The following is a 23522-nucleotide window of genomic DNA, read 5'->3' on the forward strand; positions in this document are numbered from 1 at the left end:
CGGGCAAGTACAGGTCATGTTCTACTTGCCCAAAGGTCATGCCCACTTGCCCGAAAAGTAAAAGTAAGATTTCAATTACTGCTCGATTGAACTCTTATTTCTTTACTTTCTGGGGCTGTGCAAAAAAATGTCACACTGTATCTCAATAACAAATCCAAATACCAAATATCTACATAGCTATGCCTATGATTGAATATGTCTATGGTTTCATACTTGTTATTTTACATTTTTAAGTGTAGCATAAGTAAAAACAGCACATTATAAGCAAACAGTGTTCTTATTTTACATTCCGCAAGACCACATTCAGGTGTTTAGACAGATATTTCTTGTTGTGTTGATAGACAATTGCGCCCACTCTCAAATGAGCACTTGCCCGGGCGGGCAACCTGACAGAAAACTTCACCTGCCCGAATGTTTTATTTACCTGGCGGGGGCAGGTGGGCAAGCCTTAGTGTCAATGCCTGTTTAACTATTACAACATAGCAGATATACACAAACACCAAGGGCTGCGCTGTGAGCTTGTAGATCTGCTGTTTTTGAAAAATCGTGAAAATGAGTTCCAAATCTTTGAATATATCATTTTCAAAGCAAACCTTTGTAACTCAAAACTTTGCTACTGTGGGGGGACACTGGAACAACATATTTTGAGTTGGGGGTCCCGCAGCCAAATACCCATAATTTTGGGGGTCCTTGACACTGACGCTGAAAAAGACTTTTAGAAGTCGTCTATAGAATCGGGTCAATATATTCAAGACTTGCCAAAATTTTCATAATTTTGCACTCAAAAAAATAACTAAAGGGCTGATATACAAGCTAGCAGTCACGCTGTGAGCTTGTGGATCTGCTTTTATTTTTTCAAAAGCTAAAGTATAAAATAATGGTTAAAGAGGTTTAAATCTAGAGTGACAGTGATATGTGTTAGGGCTGTCAAAATTATTACATAATCGTCTAATCGCAATTATTTGGCATAATCGCGATTATTTTTCATAATTGTCATAATCGTTTTCCATGTTGTTAAAGTAAAAAAAAAATAGTGGGAATAGCAGATCTAGATCAGCTATTTTTTTAAGAATAAAGTAGTCAAATATGTCAGTAATATCTTTGTATATTTAGGTTATGTGCAACTTCAAAGCCTAAAAGCCAAACAGAAATGTAATTTTTCCACGACAAGTAAATCGTAAATCGCAATTATTCGAGTGACGATTTTTGTCATGTAAAACGCCATAATCGTGACATTCCTGATGTGCGTTCCCGATCTACACGGGTTAACTTTGGGACGAGAGGGACCCGGAGTGGAGAGAAGGCTTGTTGTGTTCTCGCTTCAGCAGAATGAGATTGGAACAGTTGTGCTGGAAATAATTGCCTTTGTCAGGGGAGCCCTTGAGGAAGACATGTGTCAGTCTCGCACGTGTACACACACTCGCGCGGGCGCTCGCTCGCGCACACACGCGCACGGCGCTAAATTGCATTAACCCACCTGATCCGGGAAAGCTTCCATGTCGCGTTAGATTCTAACCATTTAAATCTTTATTTTATCTATCTATGAATGCGAGAAGTCTCTGCGTGCGTGCATGTCTGCGTGTCTGCGTGTCGGTAATCCGCGTATCTCGAGAACCGTTCGTCCCACCGGCTTCAGATTCGGCACGCGCGTTCCCCGCCGCGGCACGGAGTGCAGTGCCGGGCCTCGACCCGACCCGACGCGCGGTTTTCCCTAACCGGCGCGAAACGTTCGGAATCTCCTTATGCGGGGCTGATTGTTGACATCAGGCTGTTCCGGAGGAAATCGGCGCAAGCGCTGACTCATTGTGACATCACATCATAAAAGGCTCTGAGATCACGTACGCCACATGAGTCAACAAAAAAATGCCATGGTTACGTATTCTGATGTTCCTATATGGGCATAAAAGGACACAGGCAAACATATGGTCAAAACGGCTCTTATGACAACAGGTATAATGGGGTTTGCATTAAAGGGAGGGGCATTCATTCCCTATTTCAAATTCGGCACGCGCGTTCCCCGCCGCAGCAGGTAGTGCAGTGCCCGGCCTCGACTCGATCCGATACGCGATTTTCTGGAACCAGCACGAAAGGTTCGGATTCTGATGTCTGACATCAGGGTTTTCCGGAACCGGCACTGTGTCTGCATAGATCTCCATTTATGGGCATAAAATGGATGCAGACAGACAGATACGGATATCTCCATATATGAGCATAAATGGACACAGGCAAACAGATGGTCAAAGATCTCCATATATGGGCATAAAATGGACGCAAAAATACAGATACAGATATCTCAATATATGGGCATAAATGGACACAGGCAAACAGATGTTCAAAACGGGTCCTATGACAACAGGTATAATGGGGTTTGCATTAAAGGGGGAACCAGCACTGTGTCTGCAACACAGTCGGAGGCACAGACAGTAGATACAGAGATCTCCATAATGGGCATAAAGGGACACAGACAAACAGATACAGAGATCTCCATATATGGGCATGAAATGGATGCAGACAGACAGATACAATATCTCCATATATGAGCATAAAGGGACACAGGCAAACAGATGGTCAATACAGGTCCTACAGAGATCTCCATATATGGGCATAAAATGGACGCAGACAGACAGATAACTCCATATATGGGCATAAATGGACACAGGCAAACAGATGGTCAAAACGGGTCCTACAGAGATCTCCATATATGGACATAAAATGGACGTAGACAGATAGATATCCCCATATATGGGCATAAATGGACACACGCAAACAGATGGTCAAAACAGATCCTATGACAACAGGTATAATGGGGTTTGCATTAAAGGGTGCGGCATTCATCCCCTATTTACATTGTTCCCGAGTTGGCCAGGGTGCTGACTAGACCCTGGCCAAGTCAGCACCTAGAAGCTCGGCCTACTAGAAGCTCGGGCGGCCGAGCTTCTAGTACTTATAAATAGCAGACCTACAAGTAAGACTCCCTAATTGGGAGATAAGCGACCGCCAGGTCGCAGCGTGATTTTAGAGCAAAATGTGTAGGAGCAGTGTCCAAAAATGTGTTTAAAAAAATCGTCCTGATGCTGGCACTATATGGGACAGATCCATGTTGATGACATGAGTGTAGACATACTGTGTACCAATTTGCGTGATTTTAGGGCAAAATTTGTAGGAGCAGTGTCCCAAAATGTGTTTTGCAAGAATCGGCCTCATGGTGGCGCTAGAAGAGGGGCATGTGAGAATTGATGTGGGTGGAGGTTTTGGTTTGGCAGGCAAGGAGTGTGTTTACAAAATTTGGCATGAATCGGGGCAACGGTTGCGGAGATATGAGCAGGGCAAAAGTGTGATGTGTGACAGACTGACGGACTGACAGCCGGTGGCGGTTTTGATAGTAACTGCGACCTGGCGGTCGCAACAAGCTCATAACGCGTCACTTCGTGCCTTACTATAATCTTTGTAGATCTGTTATTTTTGAAAAATCTTGAAAATGTCCTACTTTATAACTCAAGTCTTTGCTTCTGGGAGGTCCCTGGAACTAAATATTTTGAGATGGGATTCTGCGGCCAAATACAGTTTGATTGTGGCCATATTTTCTCAAATATGGAGATGAATGAGAAAGTCCTCACTCTGGCAATCTCTCACTTTCACTCGCCACCAACCACGTGTCCTTGCTCACAAACACATGCATGGACGCACACCACACACACACACGCACGTGCACGCCCTGCGTGTCGTGGGCTCAGTCTTATTATCCGGTGTGAAGAGCTATTTGCCGTCTTATTGCTCTTCCCGGCCGGTGCCCTTTTTTCACCGCCGCTCCTCGGTCCGTGTGATGATGTTGTTGTGATGCTCTGACGTCCACCGCTATCGATCCGTCAACTCTGTTCCCTCTCTGTGAGGAGCCACTTGGGCTGCGCCGGAAATAAACACTTCTCATGTCCTCGCAATTAGCACAGAGAAACCATGTTAACTCTTACTGCCAGATTAAGAACCCATTTAGGCCTAGAATTATTGAATGCTTTAACCAGTGAAAAATAGCAGACATACAAGCTCGCTGCGAGCTTGTAGATCTGCTATTTTTGAAAAAGTCGTGAAAACGTGTGCAAATCTTTGAATATATGTCTTTTCAAAGCGAACGTTTGTAACTCACATTTTGGGGGGTCCCTGGAACTAAATATTTTGTGATGGGGGTCCGTGGCCAAATACATATAATTTTGGGGGTTCTTCACATGAAAAGGTTTGAGAACCACTGACATAGTAGTCTCTCAAGAACAGGCTAACTGAGCTCCAGTTAAGTGAAAAGGAACTTTTCTTTGACGATGGCTGGCCAGATTGCTGACATAGAAACATAGGTTTTTCAGAAAACCTTAGAAGAATTCAAAAGACATTCATAGAATCTGGTCAAAATTCAAATTTTCACGATTTTTAAAAAATAGCAGATGTGAGCTTGTATATCTGCTATTTTTCAATAGTTAAAGCATACAATAATGATACACAATACTGTGTACCCGTTCTAAATGGGTTAACTCTAACTGCCAGAGTAAGGATTTAAGGATGTCTTAAACTGCCATCAAAGTAGCTTAAAAATAGCTTATCTTTACGATTTTATAGAAAAAATATACACACATTACTTCCAACCACCAGCTTTTGTAAAAGACAGGCGTATCTGTCATCTGCGTAGTTTGTCCCTCGCTCGCACCAGTTGTTTAGAACATAGAATTGGAGAAACTAGTTCCAGCCATAGAAAACGACTAGAAAAAAGTGATTCCGCCGCCACTGTTGTTTATGTGTGGTCGAGATTTGAGACCAGCGTGTGGACACCCTCATCTGCCCCAACATGGGGGCATGCATGCAAAAATAAAATCGTTAAAATCGCTAAAACGATAGAAAGAAGTAAATGAAAACATTTCATCTTTTCTTTTCTCTAATGACACTCTAACATATGAACCCTTGTTGTAAAAAAACAAAGTTGTCCTTCAAAGGAGTAGTTCACCCCCAAAATATTAGTTTATTTTATAGATTACTCAAGCCATGGAAACTTAATAAAATTTTTAGTTTTTGTTGTATTCCTAAAACAAAAATGTGATCACAATGAGTTTACCCCCATTGATTCCAGATGGGGACCCAAATGTGTTTGGGTTCCCATCCGGAATCAATGGGGGTAAATTTACTATAATCAAATTTCTGTCTTAAGCATGATACAAATACATTTTTTTTTTATTGAACTCAAGTCTCCATGGCGTCAGTAATCAATAGAAATGTTTTCAATTTGGGGTTAATTATTCCTTTAATCTTTAACGTGGATCCAACATGATGGTGCTGTCATAAGTCTATTAAACCCATTTAGAACGTGTACACATTATTGTGTATCATTATTTTATGATATAACTATTGAAAAATAGCAGATATACAAGCTCACAGCGAGGCACCAAGTGCCGCGCTGCGAGCTTGTAGATCTGCTATTTTTGGAGAAAAAAAAAAGAATTTTGACCCGATTCTATAAGTGTCTTTTGAATCCTTCTAAGGTTTTTTTTGAAAAACCTATGTGTCTATGTCAGCAATCTGGCCAGCCATCGTCAAAGAATGGAGCTCAGTTAGTCTGTTCTTGAGAGGCTACTATGTCAGCGGTTCTCAAACCTTTTCATATGAAGGACCTCTAAAATGATATTTATGTCAAAATATTTAGTTCCAGGGACCACCCAGAAGCACAATTTGAGTTACAAACATTTGCTTTGAAAATACACATATTCAAAGATTTTCACACATTTTCACAACTTTTTTCCAAAAATAGCAGATCTACAAGCTCGCAGCGCGGCACTTGGTGCCGCGCTGTGAGCTTGTATATCTGCTATTTTTCACTGGTTAAAGCATTCAATAATTCTAGGCCTAATTGGGTTAAAGCTAACTATCAAATCTATGAAAAAGTTTAATCTCCAACACAATTCTAAACAATGTAGCGGGTACTCCCTACTTCATCTCTCTCTCTAAGACCCCTGGATCATGCTGGTTGGTACCAGTCAGTGAGTGAGTCAGTCATCCGTGTTGTCTTGATGCTGGGCGACAGTGACATTTCCGTGCGGTCAGTGCGCGGTCAGCGTGTTGTTCACTGACCACAGCCACTTTGTGAGGGGTCACTGGAGCCCCCCCTCTCTGTGGTGGCGGTACCACATCTACCACGGAGGTGGTTAGAAGACTAGCGTTATTACTATTGAACTTTGCACACACACACTCCTTGGCTGCCAAACCACAACCCCCACCCCTCATTTCTCACATGGCCCTCTTCTAGCGCCACCATGAAGCCGATTCTGCAAGACACATTTTTGGCCACTGATCCTACAGATTGTGCCCTAACATCACAAAGCGGTACACAATATCTCTAAAGTCATGTCATCAACATGGATCTGTCCCATTTCCCATATTCCCTCCTGATTGGCTACCATTGCCTTCCAAAGTTCCCTATTTAGGGAGTCTTACTGGTTACTATTGAACACCAAAATCTTGACGTCCCTCCCACCACCACTTATCTTTTATCTTTTGCATTGAAATCCCCATAATTCGAATCTTAGATCGCGTCATAGAAGAATAGAAAAATAAACAAACCACTCAGGTGATGTTATCGGGTATGTGACTCCGCATTTATGATTACATTTGATAAGGTCAATGTTTGGATAAATTAGTACTTTTCCCACCGTCGGTTGATGCTTCGTTTGTTTACTTTGTTTTGACATGGCGCGATCTAAGATTCGCCTGTTGTAAATCCAATACAGCAAATGGAGAGAGCACCATCTAGTGGAAGATTCCTACATTTTAGAGAGAGATTTCATAACCACCATAATTAACAGGCTTACATATAGTTTTGGTTACTTATATTGTACACACACACACACACACACACACACACACACACACACACACACACACACACACACACACACACACACGTGTAGCCAACAAGGAAAAAGTAAATGACTGCAAAAAACAGGCAGGCGCGTGGTGCGTGCGTGCGATGCATGTTAATGCTACACAATCGACTTTCTGCAATGTTTGGCTCGGTGGAACAAAAAGCTTGTGCTTCTGCAGCGGTATGATGCCTCGTGGCGTTAGCATGGCATCGCTAATGCTTGTGCCTCTAAGGTAAATAAACGCTGCCAATGTGAGCCCAGCCAAGCCGCTGCCTAAGTAATATCCCTCTCACGCCAGAGAGAGAGAGAGAGAGAGAGAAAGAGCTGGCATCGACACCACCTTGTTATTTTCACAGCCAAGCCAATCACAGCGTCTCCGCCAACTATAAATGGAGCTTTTTTCACCATCCTCCTGCTTACTGGAGCCAAGGAAATGATGGCGCTCTGGCTAAATAAAGCCACGCTAAATATTTAGTGATGCTACATTATTCTGCTCGGACGGTCGGGCGTCACGCAGCCTAAAGCGGAAGCCCTGGCGTAATAACCGCCAAACCTTCGCGTTTATGGTGTAATTAAAGCACATGCGGCTTTTGGATGGAACACAGCAGCACTTATGGGACTATGTTTAGGCCTGCGTGGTAATCTGGTGCCAGGGACAGACTGTCCACGTTATCAGGTGTACAGTATAGGGATGGGACGATACGCGATATTATCGTGTATCGTGATAAAAAACACTCATGATTATCGTATCGTGGAGATTTCATTTATCGTGTTGTCGTCCTCCATCATGCACTGGGATCAATTCACCTTTTATTTGCTGAGCTGCATATCCAGTATCACTTAAATCCTCTATAATTGGTAAAAGGTACTTAAGACATTCGTACTTGATACAGTCTTTTTTTTCACTCGTTCAAATGTCTTTGACAAAAAATAGCCGATCTACAAGCTCACAACGCGACACGTTTTGAGCTTGTAGATCGGCTATTTTTGAGCGGTGCTAACCGCTCCTATAGACCGCTTTTTTACCAAAACTATGATGTCACAAATGATGATGACATGAGTTCGCTAGACCAATGAAACACTTCGATTCTGTTGATCTGTCCATGATGTCATAGTCACAGAGGCACCCGATTGGTTAACCCTGATTTAGAACGCATTTAGGCCGCGTAAAATACGTCATAACGAGTTTAGGCCGTGTAAAATACGTCATAACGCGCTTAGGCCGCGTAAAATACGTCATAAAAAATTATTAAGCGGTGCTAACCTTGAATTTCAAAATTGTATTAGATGAATATCACTTATAAGCAATAAAATAACCACACTTTTAGACAGACTGTGGAAAATCTTACAGGTTATAAATGATAGGCAGCTAATACAAGTTTAAAATACAAATGAACAGACTTTGAAAAACTAAATTATTCATCTTCTGGCCTCTTCTCGCCTCTCTGGAGGCCTCTCTGGAGGTAAATAAGGTCACTTATCATTACACTACGACACTCTTACAAGTTACAATCCGTAGCTTGGTCAACTAACTGATGAGAAATGACGATAAAGACTTATATAGTCTGAGCAGACCTCTAGACTGACATCATACACAACAAAAACAATATTGCCATGCATGCCTATCAACACTGATTCGCGCAGGAATTAGTTTGCACCGCTCACTTCGCACGGGTGCGATTTTTTGGTAAATGTTCCACCCCAGGATAATGGATTTTGATTATCGTGATAATATCGTAAATCACGATTTCTCAATAATCGTGATTTGACATTTTCATATCGTCCCATCTCTTGTACAGTATAGCGTCCTGTTGCAAACCAGTGGTTTTCAAACACTTCTAATTGTCAAGGACCCTCAAATTGATATTGATTGATTGATTAATTGATTAATTGATTGAACATGTTATTAGCAGTTCGCCTAGGAAAAGCACGGGACAGTACAGTTCTGATTAGTGTTGCCCGATCCCGATCACGTGATCGGATCGGCCGCCGATATGGCCGTTTTTATAAGATCGGAGATCGGGAAAAAAATATCGAAAAAAAAAAAGTTTTTTTTTTTTTTTTCAAAAAAATATTTTCTGGGAGTACTGAAAGTTACAGGTAAGGTGAATGCGATATGAAATGTAAGCTTACCATAATCACAGTAATCCTTAATCATTTTCAATCATATTCAAGGGCTTTTGGAGAAATGAGACAGACAGCACTGCAGAGGGAAGGTGATTGTGTCAGACTCTGTGTCCAGCTGGCAGCTGATGCCAATAAGTAGTAATTGGCCCCTTGTTAATGGATCAAAGGAAGGCAATTATGTCTCTCTGCACTGTCAACTAGCTGCTACAGATGCATACTTTTCAAGCAGACTGGTTAATTGGTTCTTAACTTATTTTGTTTCAACTTTAAAAATGGCCAGTGTTTTTCCAGTTTTTATATAGTTTGTTGATTATTTTTGATGTTGTAATGGTCTATTTTATTACATTTTTTGAGATATTAAACAGGTTTTAAAAGTCCTTAAATCGTGACTTCACTGCCAAATTTCAAAGGCCACACCAAAGGTCCGCTGCACAATGATTGAGAAACACTGCACTAGTAGGCCTATATCACTATACACTACTCATAAGCTTTGTTTTTAATTTGTTGATTCAGTGCTGCACTAAGTGATAGAATGAATAGATTTTTTTTTTCTTAATGCCTTGCCAAAAGATCAGATCGGGAAAGATCGGGATCGAATCGGAAGCAATAATATTTGATCGGTATCGGATCGGGAGCAAAAAAACCCTGCACCGAGTGCCGCGCTGCGAGCTTGTAGATCTGCCATTTTTGAAAAAGTCGTGAAAATGTGTGCAAATCTTTGAATATATGTATTTTCAAAGCAAATGTTTGTAACTCAAATTTTGCTTCTGGGTGGTCCCTGGAACTAAATATTTTGAGATGCGTGTCCGTGGCCAAATACATATCATTTTGGGGGTCCTTCACATGAAAATGTTTGAGAACCACTGACATAGTAGTCTTTCAAGAACAGACTAACTGAGCTCCATTTAAGTGAAAAAGACCTTTTCTTTGACGATGGCTGGCCAGATTGCTGACATAGAAACATAGGTTTTTTCAAAAAATCTTATAGACACTATAGAATCGGGTCAAAATTCAAATTTTCACGATTTTCAATAGTTAAAGCATAAAATAATGATATACACAATAATGTGTACCTTCTAAATGGGTTAAGTTATTATAATTTTTTTCTATTTTTGGCAGTACATGGAAAGCATGATTTAACCCCGTTAAAAGCAGGACAGCTTGTGAGCTTTAATATTCTCTTCTCAGGATAGGGCACACACCATGTTCAGATGAGGGTCTTCAGCCAAATATATTCATTAATGTGTGTCCTGTCTGGAAAACTGTGTTCCAATGTAGCTATTATTTAATCGTTTTCACTCTCCGCTCCTCTGTGAGCAGCATTCCACTGGGTGAAACTCGCTTGTCAACTGCAGGCCAGAATGTTTGGAACGACGGCAGTTTACCGGACATCTGGTATGAAATAGGGCATTAACGACTTGTGATTTTTGCAAGTCGACTCGACTCAGTAAAAAGTTAAGTTGAAGTCGACTTTATCGTTTGATGACGTCATCACATCACACGACCCCCCCCCCCCCCCCCAATTATTTTCGGGGGTCCCCAGATGATTAACTTAATTTGAAACGTTGTTTTCTCACTCAACCGTAAACAAACCAACATAAAGTTTAAGTGTATAGAGGGTATCTGCACATTTCTAAAGTGACAATTTAAGGACTTTTTAATATGCCTAAAATGACCTCTAAAATGACAAATTAAACATTGTCCAAATATATAGAGGCAGAAATGGTTATACCAAATGTAATGTAGCACTTCTTGACAATAAGCAATCCTACTGTTTGAATGCTGTACAGATGCACACATGGAGCAAAAATAATGATAGAAAAAATACATAGGATTTTTTTTTCCAACTTCGACTTTCGACTTTCTCTGGTGGGAGTTGACTTGTGTAATGAAGTCGACTCAATCGACTTGTCGACTTTTTCGTTAATGCCCTAGTATGAAACGAAACCGGCCAGGTCAAGTCTTAATGCATTTAATAATGTAGTCCGACGACATATGTTACCGCTCCGTTTTTTGGAATCGCGATTTGAGCATAACCGACCAGTAAAAATTGAATACAAACGAATAGCTTCAAAAAATAATGTCACATTTGGTACGCTTACAGCTGCATACGTATACTAATGATGCATGATTGCATGATTAGTTTATTGGAACATATTATCTTCAGAATGACAAGCAATCAGAGGGTGGGTACCGCACCAAAACAGCCACTTCAGAATAATCCTTTTTATAATGTTGATTGCTCAGAATAATCCTTTTATAATGTTGATTATTCGCAGCTGACCGGCAATCCATGAAAAAATAAAGCCTACTTACTGTGCAGGTCGCGGTGACCTAATATCAAGTGGTGGTCAGTGCTGTCCAGCTCTGGGACAGTTGATCATAGCTTAATTGTGTAGATCTGGTACAGTTACATTATAGAGACGGTCATTTTTGTATAGAATAGGACCGTCTGCCTCTGTCGTGTGGAAACCTATTATGGCCAAAACTGTTACTTAAAAAAAACAAAAAACATACAGTATCTTTGCATGTATTAACTACAATTTTTATTTCGGCTATTTTCCAATTGTTGATTGTGAACGGTAGGTCACAGTTAGTATGAAAACGTCCAGCTCATGTCCGTCCATCTGTCCGTCAGTGTGTCACGCTAATACAGAACATTTAGGTTCCTCCCTCCCATTCCATCCTTGAAGGCAGGTCACAACAAGTTGTAAGTAACACATTTGGTGTAACACTCACTCACATGGGTCTGTTGTGCATCGCTGATCAGCTGGGGCTTTCACAGGCTTTAACGGGCTATTTAACCCAACACTGCTCAGTCAGCTGCTTTTCGGTGTGACCTGGCCGTCGCTTCTCGGCCTTAGGGCGTCTTATTGTGTACTGTATACTGTTGCGATTTGTTGCCTCCGCGATTTGTAAATGCTCCTTGGTGCAGTAGCAATAACATGTCCTACTGGAAGTGTTATGTCTCCTTTCAATATTTTTGGGGCATTACTTGGTCTTTCTCTGGTGTTGTTGGTGTTACTTCCATGATGTTTTCATATGTTTTCTTAAACTATACACCCATAACAAGAATATGCCTCTCGACAGACTCTTGTCTGTGCGAGTGTGTTTCTGTTATGTTTCCAGTGAGACTACATTTCCGTGCAGCACTTACTGCACGTTACTTCCGATACTCGCCGTTCGGGAGCTGCCGTTCCAGATTCTATATAGCATTCAGAGATTGTGGAATAGTTGTCTGGCTACGCGAGACCAGAGCAGTATAATCAGAGAGTGGTGTCACCGCGGGGTCAGAAACAGCGCTGGTCACGTGGTTCATTGTCACTTTACACCTCATAGACTTCAATGCATTTTGTAAACTTCCGGTTGGCCGTTTGTCACTATACGCCAATAGATGTGTGCGTAGAAGACCTGGCCCCATGAAGTGAACGGGAGTGACGCAACTCTCCATTCTAGGGCTCTGCGCGAGACTAATGCAACCTTGTCGATCCGCGGTGCATGTACGCGTTGGTGTAATCCTACGTCACAGCCACGCCAGCGCATGCTGCTGCATGGCGACGGCGGTTTCCCCACGCTCTGCGTCTCCGCTGCCATGATGCCACCCCTCTCTCTCTCTCTCTCCCCCTCCCCCTCTCCCCGGCGTTAATTACATCATTACGGAGTGTGGATGGATGGGCGTCCATCTGGTGGTCCATTACCCAGCCGGCCGGCCCGGCCGGACGAGCCGTTTCCTCCCCGGTCAGAATTAGAAGCGCGTCCGCTCCCCGCTCCTAAGCGGCCCTGCTGGTGCTAACGTGATGAAGCTGTTCCAAATGAGAGGCTCATTTAGAACATGTCTCCTCTGTCGGACGGAAACCCTCGTATGTGCCGAAAAAAGAAAAAAATGTTAACTTCTTAGGATTCAATTCTTTTTCTAAAAAGTATCAGAAGTTCAGAACTAGCAGATCCACAAGCTCGAATCGTGTCGCTTTGCATCACTTTTAGTGTGATACTGTAGGGCATTGGTGCTCAAAGAAGGGTCCAGGGACCCCCTGGGGTCCTTGAGGGAGGTTGAAAACCACTGCTGTAGTTTGATCAAATAGGGCCGTTAATTCATGAAGAAACACCAAACAGAGATAAGCTTAAGTGCCCTACTTTGAATATATCTATTTTTAAGCGAACATTTGAAACTCAATTATCGAGTGATAGGAACCCTTCAGGTTGATATGCCACCTCCGCGATGGTTGATATGTCACCGCGATGGTTGATATGTCACCTCCGCTATCGCGTCGGTGGCATATCAACCTGTCGGTCTCCTATCACTCGATAATCACCGCTGAGCGAGATGTTATCCCTTACTTATTGTCCCATCATATGGTTTTACAGGATAGAGTTCTTATTCAATTACATTTTTTATCAAAGTGTCAAATCACTACTACTAAGTTGTCGGAAGAGCAGAGACCCTGCAATGTCGCACTCTGAGCCAGTGATTATTACGCGACGGTGGCAATGAAAAACTCCCACCTAACTGAAAAAAAATAAAATAAAAAAAAACGCCAGGCAAACCCCAGGCTCTAGGGCAGGGTTCCCCAAAGTGGGTGATATGGTGCCAGTCCAGGGGTGCCTCAGATTAATGCGATGGAATTCATCAATATCACTTCACTATACTTTGTAAAACAGACCTGATTTGTACTGTACTTAATGAGTTCTTTTCTATATACAGCCAACTCTCTTCAGCAAAAATAGTTGACATACAAGCTCATAATGCATCACATTGTGACGCGTTGTGAGCTTGTAGATCTGCTATTTCTGGTTAACTTTCCCCCCAGAATAGGGATGCTGGGATTTTGAGATCGCAAAGTGCAATAAACTCTCCCCGTGAAGGTCTCAGAAATTTCCCCATCCATGACTTTTCCTAAATACTCAAGACATCTCGTTTTTTTCCCCCCCTTCTGAAACATTTCCTAAGTATATATGAAATAATATACCATTATACCACTCTGAGTGTTAGTTATTGGTCATAAAGACAGGTCTCACCCATTCCTCACCCTCCCAGAAGCAAGGAGAGAATTTCACACCTTTTGCGCTCCCCATTTGAGACGTCAATTGAAATGCTAATTCACGTTTGGAAGACAATAGAACCCCCGCTGGCAGCAGGGGAGGAGGTGTTGCTCTCCTGGAGCAAAAGGGAGAGAATTTACCTGTCAATTTGACTGATAAATGCAGTCAGAGTGGAAGTGATTTTTTTTCAGTCACCGAGTCTTAACTGTTCTGCTGCCCTTGACGACGCTCACCGTCAGTGAAAGGGTTAATACCATGGCGCCGTTGACGGCGAGGACTGTCAATCTTACTGTATATACAGTAAAGATATTATTACTTACTGTACGTCGCTCCGGTCCCGCCCGCATCGGTAATGTCCGCGATTTGTTTACAACGCACGTCGGGCGTGCACGCGAAGTTAACGTCCTCCATAGTAAATCCATTGAGAGGCCCATAAAGAGACTTCATTTTCTCCAAAAGGGACATTCTTATACAAAGGATGGTCTCCACTCTCCATACTTGTACACAAAAGCTGGGCGCAGCCATGTTCTCTTCTGGGCTCACACTGTCATGTGACTAGATGACGTAATCGTTGCCGTCAAGTGATAATCCAAAAAAACAAAAACAACCCCCTTCCGGCCCTTCAAAATAATAGCGGCGGCCTATGGAGGAAACGGCGTGGCACCGAGGCACCAAGCAAACCTTCAGATTAAGAGGCAGTAGTTGTGTTAAGCGTCAAGTATAAAGTTATTTTCAGTCATTTCTGATGGGAATGGATATTTCTCTGTGACTTAGCCTACTATATCTCAGTTGGAAAGATGTGAATATTCACGTTGATTATATAATGTAAGATTCTAAAAAATTAACAGTGTGATTCATGGGTGCCATGGATGAAAAAGTTATTTAGAGAGGGGTGCCTTGAGTAAAAAAAGTTTGAACACCCTTAATCTAGGGTGATCGGCCCTCTGCCTGCCTCGACCGTGTCGGGGGCGAAAGAGAGAGAGAAGGAGAGAGACAGTATATAGGCAGGGGTGTCACACCACATTCTGGGCCCTGGGTACAAGGAATCACTTTGGGCCCCCCATGAATGTTCTTCATAGGGGTTTAACCCATTTAGACTGGGGACTTATTATTATGCATTATTTTGTGCTTTAACTATTAAAAAATAGCGGATCTACAAGCTCACAGCGCGGCACGGAGTGCCGCGCTGCAAGCTTGTAGATCCGCTATTTTTGAAGAATCTTGAAAATATGTGGTCAAGTCTTGTTTTCTGTCAGTGGCGCTCAAACTTTTTCATGTGAAGGACCCCCACAATTACATGTATTTGACCACGGACCCCCATCTCAAAATATTTAGTTCCTGGGACCGGCCCCCAGAAGCAAAATTTGAGTTGCAAATGTTTGCTTTAAAATATTCAAAGAACTGCTCAAATTTTCACGCTCTACAAGCTCACAGCGCGACACTGCTATTTTTCAATAGCTAAAGTATACAATAATGAAGACCCCTCCATCTTGGGCCCTAGTAACTCAGTCCCACTTTCCCCCCCTTGTGACGCCCCTGAATATAGGTACTCAGTGAGATGAAGTTAGAGCGGAGATTATGACAAATGAGCGTGAAAATATAGCGAGGAAAGAGAGCTGTGGGACAATGACAGAGGAGAGGCAGATCACTTGGAGTCGGGACCTACGGTGTGCGGCCGGTCGCTGGCTATTGTTAGACGGCGAGCATGAGATTTTTATGAAGCGTGATGTGAACGTGATGGATTCCATCGTGCATCACGCAGACATATCGGGGAAATGGTTTTAATGGCGGCTCGTCAAGATCAACCCAGTTATGTCTCTTCTTGGGTTCTTTGTCCAAGTCTCAACTTTTGGCATTGTCTTTCTTTTTTCTTCACAGTTTTGGAGTTGCTTGGACTTGCTTGTTTCTGTGTGCCCGTTCCTTAATTCTCGTTAGAGTATGTTTGCATACTTACATTCCGTTGAATAATGTTGAAAATGATTGCGATGCGATGCAAAGTGAAAACACACGTCTTCTCTTATGGAAAACAAACTCTTTTCTGAGGGTCAAATACTGTACATATCAGGTTGGGAGTGTGTGTTAATAATTACTCTGTATTGGGAATAACTTCAGTGAAAAAGTGAGATGTTGTTCGTCCAGACTCTGGACTCCAGAGATCTTGAAGTTGTGTGAATGTCAGCCTCTTTGGGGGGTATTTATATGCAAATATCCTGGCCAATGGCATTGTAATACTAAAAAATAAGATCCATTGGTGATGTTTAGGTGGTAGGGGGAGCAAAAATAAAATAGTTTAAACCTTTTTTTTTTTAATAAAATACAAATGTTGTAATATTACAACAGTGGGTCTTATAGCGATAGTAACCTGGCCGAGCACGCCCATTCTTTGTTTCAGAACGGCGGGGATACCCTAGCTCCGACCAATAGCATTTGTTCACCCATCTCTGTGCCTTATGTGTGTGCAGGTGCTGCTCATGGACTACCTGGACGTGAAGAACAGTCGCAGCGCAGCAGAACCCTCCGCCCAGCTCTCCTACGCCAGCACGGGCAGCGAGTTCGCCGCCTTCTTCGCCAAGAAGAGACCCCAGCGCGTCAAACAGTCCCTCTTCAAGTGAGCATGATCTAAGTCTGCCAATCAGTGGCGTCAGTTCAGAAAAAAGTTAAGGTATGGCAACATGACTGGTGTCTTGCACGCGCGCCTTCGCACGCGTGCAAGACACCAGTCATGTTGCCATACCTTAGCAACAAGCATGATACATTTATTTTAAGAATAATTTTCTATTTTTTTCCTCTAGTTTCTATGGTTTCTTGGGCTGGATATGGCAGCCTGGAACGGTTGTTCAAGTGCAGCTAAACTTGGCATGTTAGTAAACGTGCCACAATTAACAATAATGCATTGCACCTGTGCAGCTGACCTGCGGAACCTGGGAATATACCATTTTGTCAAGATGGGGAGAATACAAGTGTGGAGAATATAATTATAATACCTTGTTAAAGTGACCATGTTGTAAAATTTTGCATTTGTAGTTATTTTAATGTAATTTAACAACAAAATAACCAGCACAGTAGACAAAGAGATATTCATGGATTTATATTTAAAAGTAACTTTTATTTTGGCAGTATGGCAGCTGCATACCCCTGCCATACCCAATTGACGCCCCTGCTGCCAATCTTCCCTCAAGTTCAACGATTAGAATTGCGCACAAATTCACGTTAATAACAGTGTCATTCGACACAACCAGGCAACAACAACACTGAGTGGAATAACCTGATTCAAAACAAAGCTTAATACTTTTAAGAGTTACAATTAAAATACGGTGTATTGCAGAGACATGAGTAGCCCACATGATTGCAGAAATCCACCACGTAGCATAGCCCAAAACAACAATACACTAACGTCACAGTCACAGCCATATTTACAGACAGTCATATTTTCAATGCAAGATTGATTGATTGATTGATTGATTAATTGAAGAGTTTATTAGCAGTTAGAAAAGAGTACAGTTTCATGACCGCACAAATCACTGGTACAAGGTCAACTAAAAGGAGATACTAGTAAGCTTTACGGCTTATTTACACAGGAACCACTTTATGTATCTCATATAAAGTTGAAATAAGGGCGGATAGAACAGAGTATTTTGCATATGGATAACATCAATTACAAAAGTAAAGAAAAATAGAGATACTCTTCCTACGAAACAGTGTTGTGGGCTCGTTCGTACTACATTCTGCAGCGTGCTAACTGTCATGTGAAGCTCAACCAATACTCCAGCTAACACCACCCCCAGACTTTCCGCACCTCATTGGCTAAGGGCCTTTGTACTGTCTGCGACGGAACTCAGGCGACAGAACTCACTCTATAAATAATGAAGATAACATACTGGTCTCGCCTTTCAGGCGAGCCCACAATAATAATAAAAAAAGGAAAAAAAAAAACAGGAAGATAGAAAAAGAATAGATGGGGGATTAGTCTATTTACAAGTCACGAGTAGCAGCCACCTGAAGGTGACTTTTCAGACCAATTTTGAAGGAGGCTAGGGATTTGAATGAAGTGGTTCCCTTTTCTCATTGGACAGTTCTTTGCAGGGATGGGATCTATAGACTGTAGGGCAATGGGATCATGCTAGTAAGAAGTTAACATCATCACGGCTAGCTCGAAGGCGCTGCTACCCGAAAGAATACGCCCACAAGGGCAAACTCGAGATCTGATTGGTTAAAGAACCTGATAATCTAAATGTCTGCCCGTTCGCTTGTACGGCTGCTGGATTCAATGGACACTCTGAAGGCTCACGGTGGAGAGTTTTACCCGGAGACAAAACAAAAAAGAAAATCTGATTGGTTAAAAATAACAAGGGCTGTTTTTAGACCAGCCTGAGTGAGTGAGAGACAATGACGGCAGAAAAACAAATAAAATGTTTTTTTGTGGAAGAAATAAATATATGTTATGAAATAATGTCTGGCTGGCCCCGACGGCCAGCAAGGCCTTCTCTGATACTATGATTTAATATACACAAGCTTCGAAGAGATAAAAAATAAAAGAAATACAAACAGCAGCAGCTACTGTACCAATTTTTACAAGCAACTTTAGAGAAATAAAATCACTTATAACTAGAAAACGAACTAGTGTGGGCTGGCATGGAGAATAACCTTAGTATATAAGGATTTGGGAGAACATACTACAAGAGACTTCATGTGGGTGTTGTTATTTATATCAAGTCACACTTGTTGGTGGTGATTTCACAAAGAATGCTGCTTCTCATTGGCTATAAGGCCTTCTTTGTACTGTCAGTCAACACTTTGAGGAGAATAACCTTGGTCTATAACGTTTTATAACATAAAACTCGCCTATCAGCGAGCCCACAATAAGATTACATGGTAAAGCTGTGTACACACTACAGATATATAGTTGAACGTTTTGCTTGGTAATTCAATGTTATCTCTATGGAAAACAGCTTCCATGCTCGGAAAAAAGCTTGGAAATGAAAAGTTTGCTTTTTTTTCACTAGTCCTCAATTTTATAGCAGCTTTTTTTATCGTTCACACTGCAACAACATGCTTTGTTTTGCCCAACCAATCAGAGCACAGCATGGTCTGAGTAGGCGGGGATTCAGCCCCCCGAATCAACTCGTCTGACCACAGACACGGAGCTGCAGAAATTGCGACATCAATATTTCAACTTTTTTTAAATAACGGCTATATATGTAATATTAATGATAATTTGCCATATATATGGCCTGAAATGAAAGGATATACAACCAACAAGTCGTGAAAACCCCGTGTCCTCCCGTGAGCGAGTATTCCTACCGTAGGAGACGGTAGGAGACGGTGTTACAACCACCGTCTCCTACGTTTGGAATAATAGCCTCCCGTACGACCCCCTGCATCCAGCACTCTCTCTCCCCCGGCCCGGGGAGAGCTAGACAGCTGGGGCAGCGCTGTGTGTGTGTGTGTGTGTGTGTGTGTGTGTGTGTGTGTGTGTGTGTGTGTGTGTGTGTGTGTGTGTGTGTGTGTGTGTGTGTGTGTGTGTGTGTGTGTGTGTGTGTGCGCGCGTGAGAGAGAGAGCGAGAGCGCACGAGAGACACGCTGACCTGCCTACATTCCAATCAATTAGCAATCCTTTTGTTTTTTCTCTCTCTCTCTCTCTCGCTCGCACACACACACACACACACACACACACACGGAAGCACACGGAAGCACAGCAGCAGCGGCAGTGACTGGACCGACCAAAACAGCTCGTTAAATTATTTAACAGCTTGTTTGAATGTTCTATTCTTATTTTTTTACCAGAAAAAGCTTATGTAGTAACTTATTTCCCATCTAGAGAGGCTATTTTATATTATAGGTTTCCGAATGCACTCCTGTTAAAACAACCTGTTTTCTCTGATCGAAAGCAGGCTGACTGGTTGAGTGACAGGTACCTTGGACCGCTCATTTGCATAAAAATCAAACCTCGGTTCGAAGTGAAGCGGTCAGATAAAACCTCTACAGGAAAAACCTGTTCATTCTGGCCTGGAGTGACCATATATGGACATAAGGTAACATACATTGTATTTTTGAAAAACCCTGTTCATTCTGGACTGAGATCACCATATATGGTAATTAAACGGACATTCTGTTTTTGAAAAAGCCTGTTCATTCTGGACTGAAATGACCATATATGGGAGGGATCTGACCGGGAGGGACACCGCACACATATTCTAGATGTACAGGACATATAAAGCCTATTCATTCTGAACCGAAATGACCATATATGGACATGGGTCACACATTTTGCTTTTTGAAAAAGCCTATTCATTCTGGACTGATATTTTACACGTACGGGACAGGAAAAACCTGTTCATTCTGGCCTGGAGTGACCATATATGGACATAAGGTAACATACATTGTGTTTTTGAAAAACCCTGTTCATTCTGGACTGAGATCACCATATATGGTAATTAAACGGACATTCTGTGGGACAGGAAAAACCTGTTCATTCTGGCCTGGAGTGACCATATATGGACATAAGGTAATATACATTGTGTTTTTGAAAAACCCTGTTCATTCTGGACTGAGATCACCGTATATGGTAATTAAACGGACATTCTGTTTTTGAAAAAGCCTGTTCATTCTGGACTGAAATGACCATATATGGGCGTGATACACACAAAGCCATTCATTGGAAGCGGTTTTCACCGCTTCAAAAATAAAGCTGCATGGTTTTGACCAAGCTGCCTGGTTGTTTAGCTCGCTTATTTTTACAACTATATATCTGTAGTGTGTACACAGCTTGAGGCTGTGTCCTTCTAGCCTGACTGCAAGCGCCAGACTCAATCACACACTTCGTTTTGGGATTGAGTCTGAAACTGGGGACGGAGATTCTACTTCAGCGGGGGCGGGGTAAAGCCTATTGACGTCACCCACACACACACACACACACACACACACACACACACACACACACACACACGCTTAGAGCCTCCGACGGCGACGTGGCGTGTCATTGCAAAAATACATTATTTCTCATAACATATTATATGACTGAATGTTTACGTTAGTGCAAAATGGTATTAAAACGTAATGAAACGGCACTATTTTATAGTTTATTAAAAGAATTCGAGTCGAGTCTGACTCCGCCATGACAGTTTTCACGGACCAATCAGAGTCCACTAGACTCTCACGTGGGCAGAGGACACCAATCAGAGTCCACTAGTGAATCTCACGTGGGCCTACACTGCTCTGACGTGGGCAGAAGAGCTCTGTTTGGAGGGGGCTGGGACCGGAGCAGCCAAACCACGTGCCCCAAGCATACAACCCTGATTGGCCCATTCAATTCGCCCGCTCTTCAGGCGAACCTGAAATAAAATAAAATATCTGCAGGTTCAGTCCACACTACACACCACCCACCAACAGGAGGTGGTGATGTGCGGACTGAAGTATCAGGCTAGTGTCCTTTTTGTCACTAAAATGTGACCACGGCAAATTCCAGTCCAGGTCCAGGTCAAGGAGGGGAGCACATAGAGTTATAAGAAGAACAGAGAGGGAACCAGATATCCCCGCACGTCCACTTGCATTGAGTTGCTCACCCAGCGCATCCAAGCGCACTTCCGTGTTTGAAACACCTCTGAAACGTGACGTAGTGGGGCCTAAGTGACGCGTTTTGCGTCATAGTTTGTGTCCATGGACGCGCTGGGGCTCCAATTCGTGAGCGAGCACTTCCGCCCTGAACGCGCAGTCAATACAAAGAAGCCTAGATGCGTGTTCGTGTTTCTGCCGTTCCTCAAAACGGCCACCATGTCCATGGCGCTTCAGGCCTCCCCCTAGGTTCTCGGGGCTTGGGGGAGCAGTATCGGCCTGCGAAGAGGACACTCATGGTGGGGTTGTGTCGGATGAAGAAGAGGAAGGGGTGGTCCGCAACAAAGCGGCGAGGGGACTCGGGTGCACTCATCAGCATCATGCCACCAGTGGTGGCCGCAGCTGCCTCGGTGCCCTCCTCGTTCACTTCCACGAAGGCCTTGTGCACCACCTGGGAGATCGCCAGGTCGCTGGCTGCACACATGCCGGAGAAGTCACTCCGTGCTGCGTCAAAGGCGTCCTCCATGCCCATCCTACTCAGGACGTCGCTCATGTCATACGTTGCCTCCAGCTTGAAACTTGGCAGGCCCAGATAAACCAATGTGCGCTTCAAGTTGTGTGGATCGGTCCAGTCCATAAACCTGTCATAGGTTAGCTCCTTCTCAAGCCTCTCCAAGCCGGTCGTATTGTCCTCTATCTCCTGGGGAAGAAAGACAAGCATGCTGACCTCTTTCCCCATGTAGGGCAGTTCCAGGACCTCACACCTGACTTCAGGAATGCGGGCGTAAGGGAATCTTTTTTTATTGTGCATCATCTTCACAGGCTTGCTTTCAGTCTTGCTGAGTCTGAACAGTTCATCCTTGGTGCTTCCCTTATGGAACTGCTCGTCCCACTTGGCTTTGAAGTAGACGGCGTTGACCACCACCAGTCTGGTGTATCCGTCCACCATACCCGGGGCGAGTAAGTCCTTGATTTTACCTTGCGTCTTTTTCTCCACCCAGCTGTTGGCGTTCAGCCTGGCTCCTTCTGCGTTGCCAATGAAGTCCACAGGCTCCAGCTGTGCGTCATAGCGTTTTCTGGTGGTGCTTAAGAACTCCTCACCAAACTTGCAGGACTGCTCTCCGTACAGACGGTTGGCCAAGCTGAAGACGTAGGGCTTCCCTGACTTGTTCAGGTCATTCATGAGCTTAGGAAAGTCCATGTGGACGTCGTCCTTAAAGTGCAGGACCTGTGCTATCTGAGTGGCCGTGTTGCCGCGGGCCCCCAGCAGCACCATGGCCAGAGCAGAGGAGATGCTGAGAGGAGAGTAGAACACGTTGCCAGTGCTGTTGTTCTCTGACAGCCGTCTGAACAGAGACAGGGAGAACGTGTTGTTGGCCACAGCCAGGGCAGTTCGTGCCATTGTGATGTTCAAATGTTACAACCCACTCAAAGTAAAACTATTTAGTATTTAAACTATATTACACTAAAACCATTTGACTACCTAACCATGTTTTATATGGATTCTGCGTCAGTCTTGTCCAAATAAGGGGTTGTGTGACATCAACTCTAGGGTTTTGTGACATCAACTCTAGGGTTGACAAAAGTCGTTTTGATCTGTTTGATCTACTCTTCCCCTCGATACTGTCGATACTGTTTGAGTGGTGCTATGCGCTCCCACACCTGGCTTTGTCTGCTTGTACATATACTAGAGGTTTGTGGCCGCTCCGCACGGTTTATAGTAAGATATTATGATGTCACGTGAAACTCTCAAAATGTCACTTAGTTATAGTGCATTTTTGCATTATTTTAATGGATTTTGTATACACAAGCCTAAAATATAACAAATAAAAAACACAAACCACAGCATCTATTGTAACAATTTTTACAATCAACTTTATAGAAAAAAAAATCAAACCTCGGTTCGAAGTG

At 43.0% G+C, this 23522-nt stretch overlaps 2 protein-coding genes across 3 annotated transcripts in view; one reads left to right on the plus strand and one right to left on the minus strand.

Annotated features, from left to right (window-relative positions):
* Positions 1–23522, plus strand: part of exoc4 (exocyst complex component 4) — a 317782-nt gene that overhangs the window by 84542 nt on the left and 209718 nt on the right. For both annotated transcript variants that reach the window (XM_080754095.1, XM_080754096.1), the window contains exon 9: positions 16523–16668. In XM_080754095.1, coding sequence (XP_080610221.1) covers positions 16523–16668 — 146 coding nt within the window. The remainder of the gene's footprint in view (positions 1–16522; positions 16669–23522) is intronic.
* LOC308308412 (leukocyte elastase inhibitor-like) lies at positions 21817–23013 on the minus strand (the record flags this gene model as incomplete). The annotated part of the gene is made up of 1 exon (XM_080753830.1): positions 21817–23013. One exon carries the CDS (start codon positions 23011–23013, stop codon positions 21817–21819), a length of 1197 nt encoding a protein of 398 aa, XP_080609956.1.

The sequence above is a fragment of the Nannobrachium achirus genome (genome assembly GCF_963921795.1).
Source record: "Nannobrachium achirus genome assembly, chromosome: 23".
In the NCBI taxonomy this organism is placed as follows: Eukaryota; Metazoa; Chordata; class Actinopteri; order Myctophiformes; family Myctophidae; genus Nannobrachium; species Nannobrachium achirus.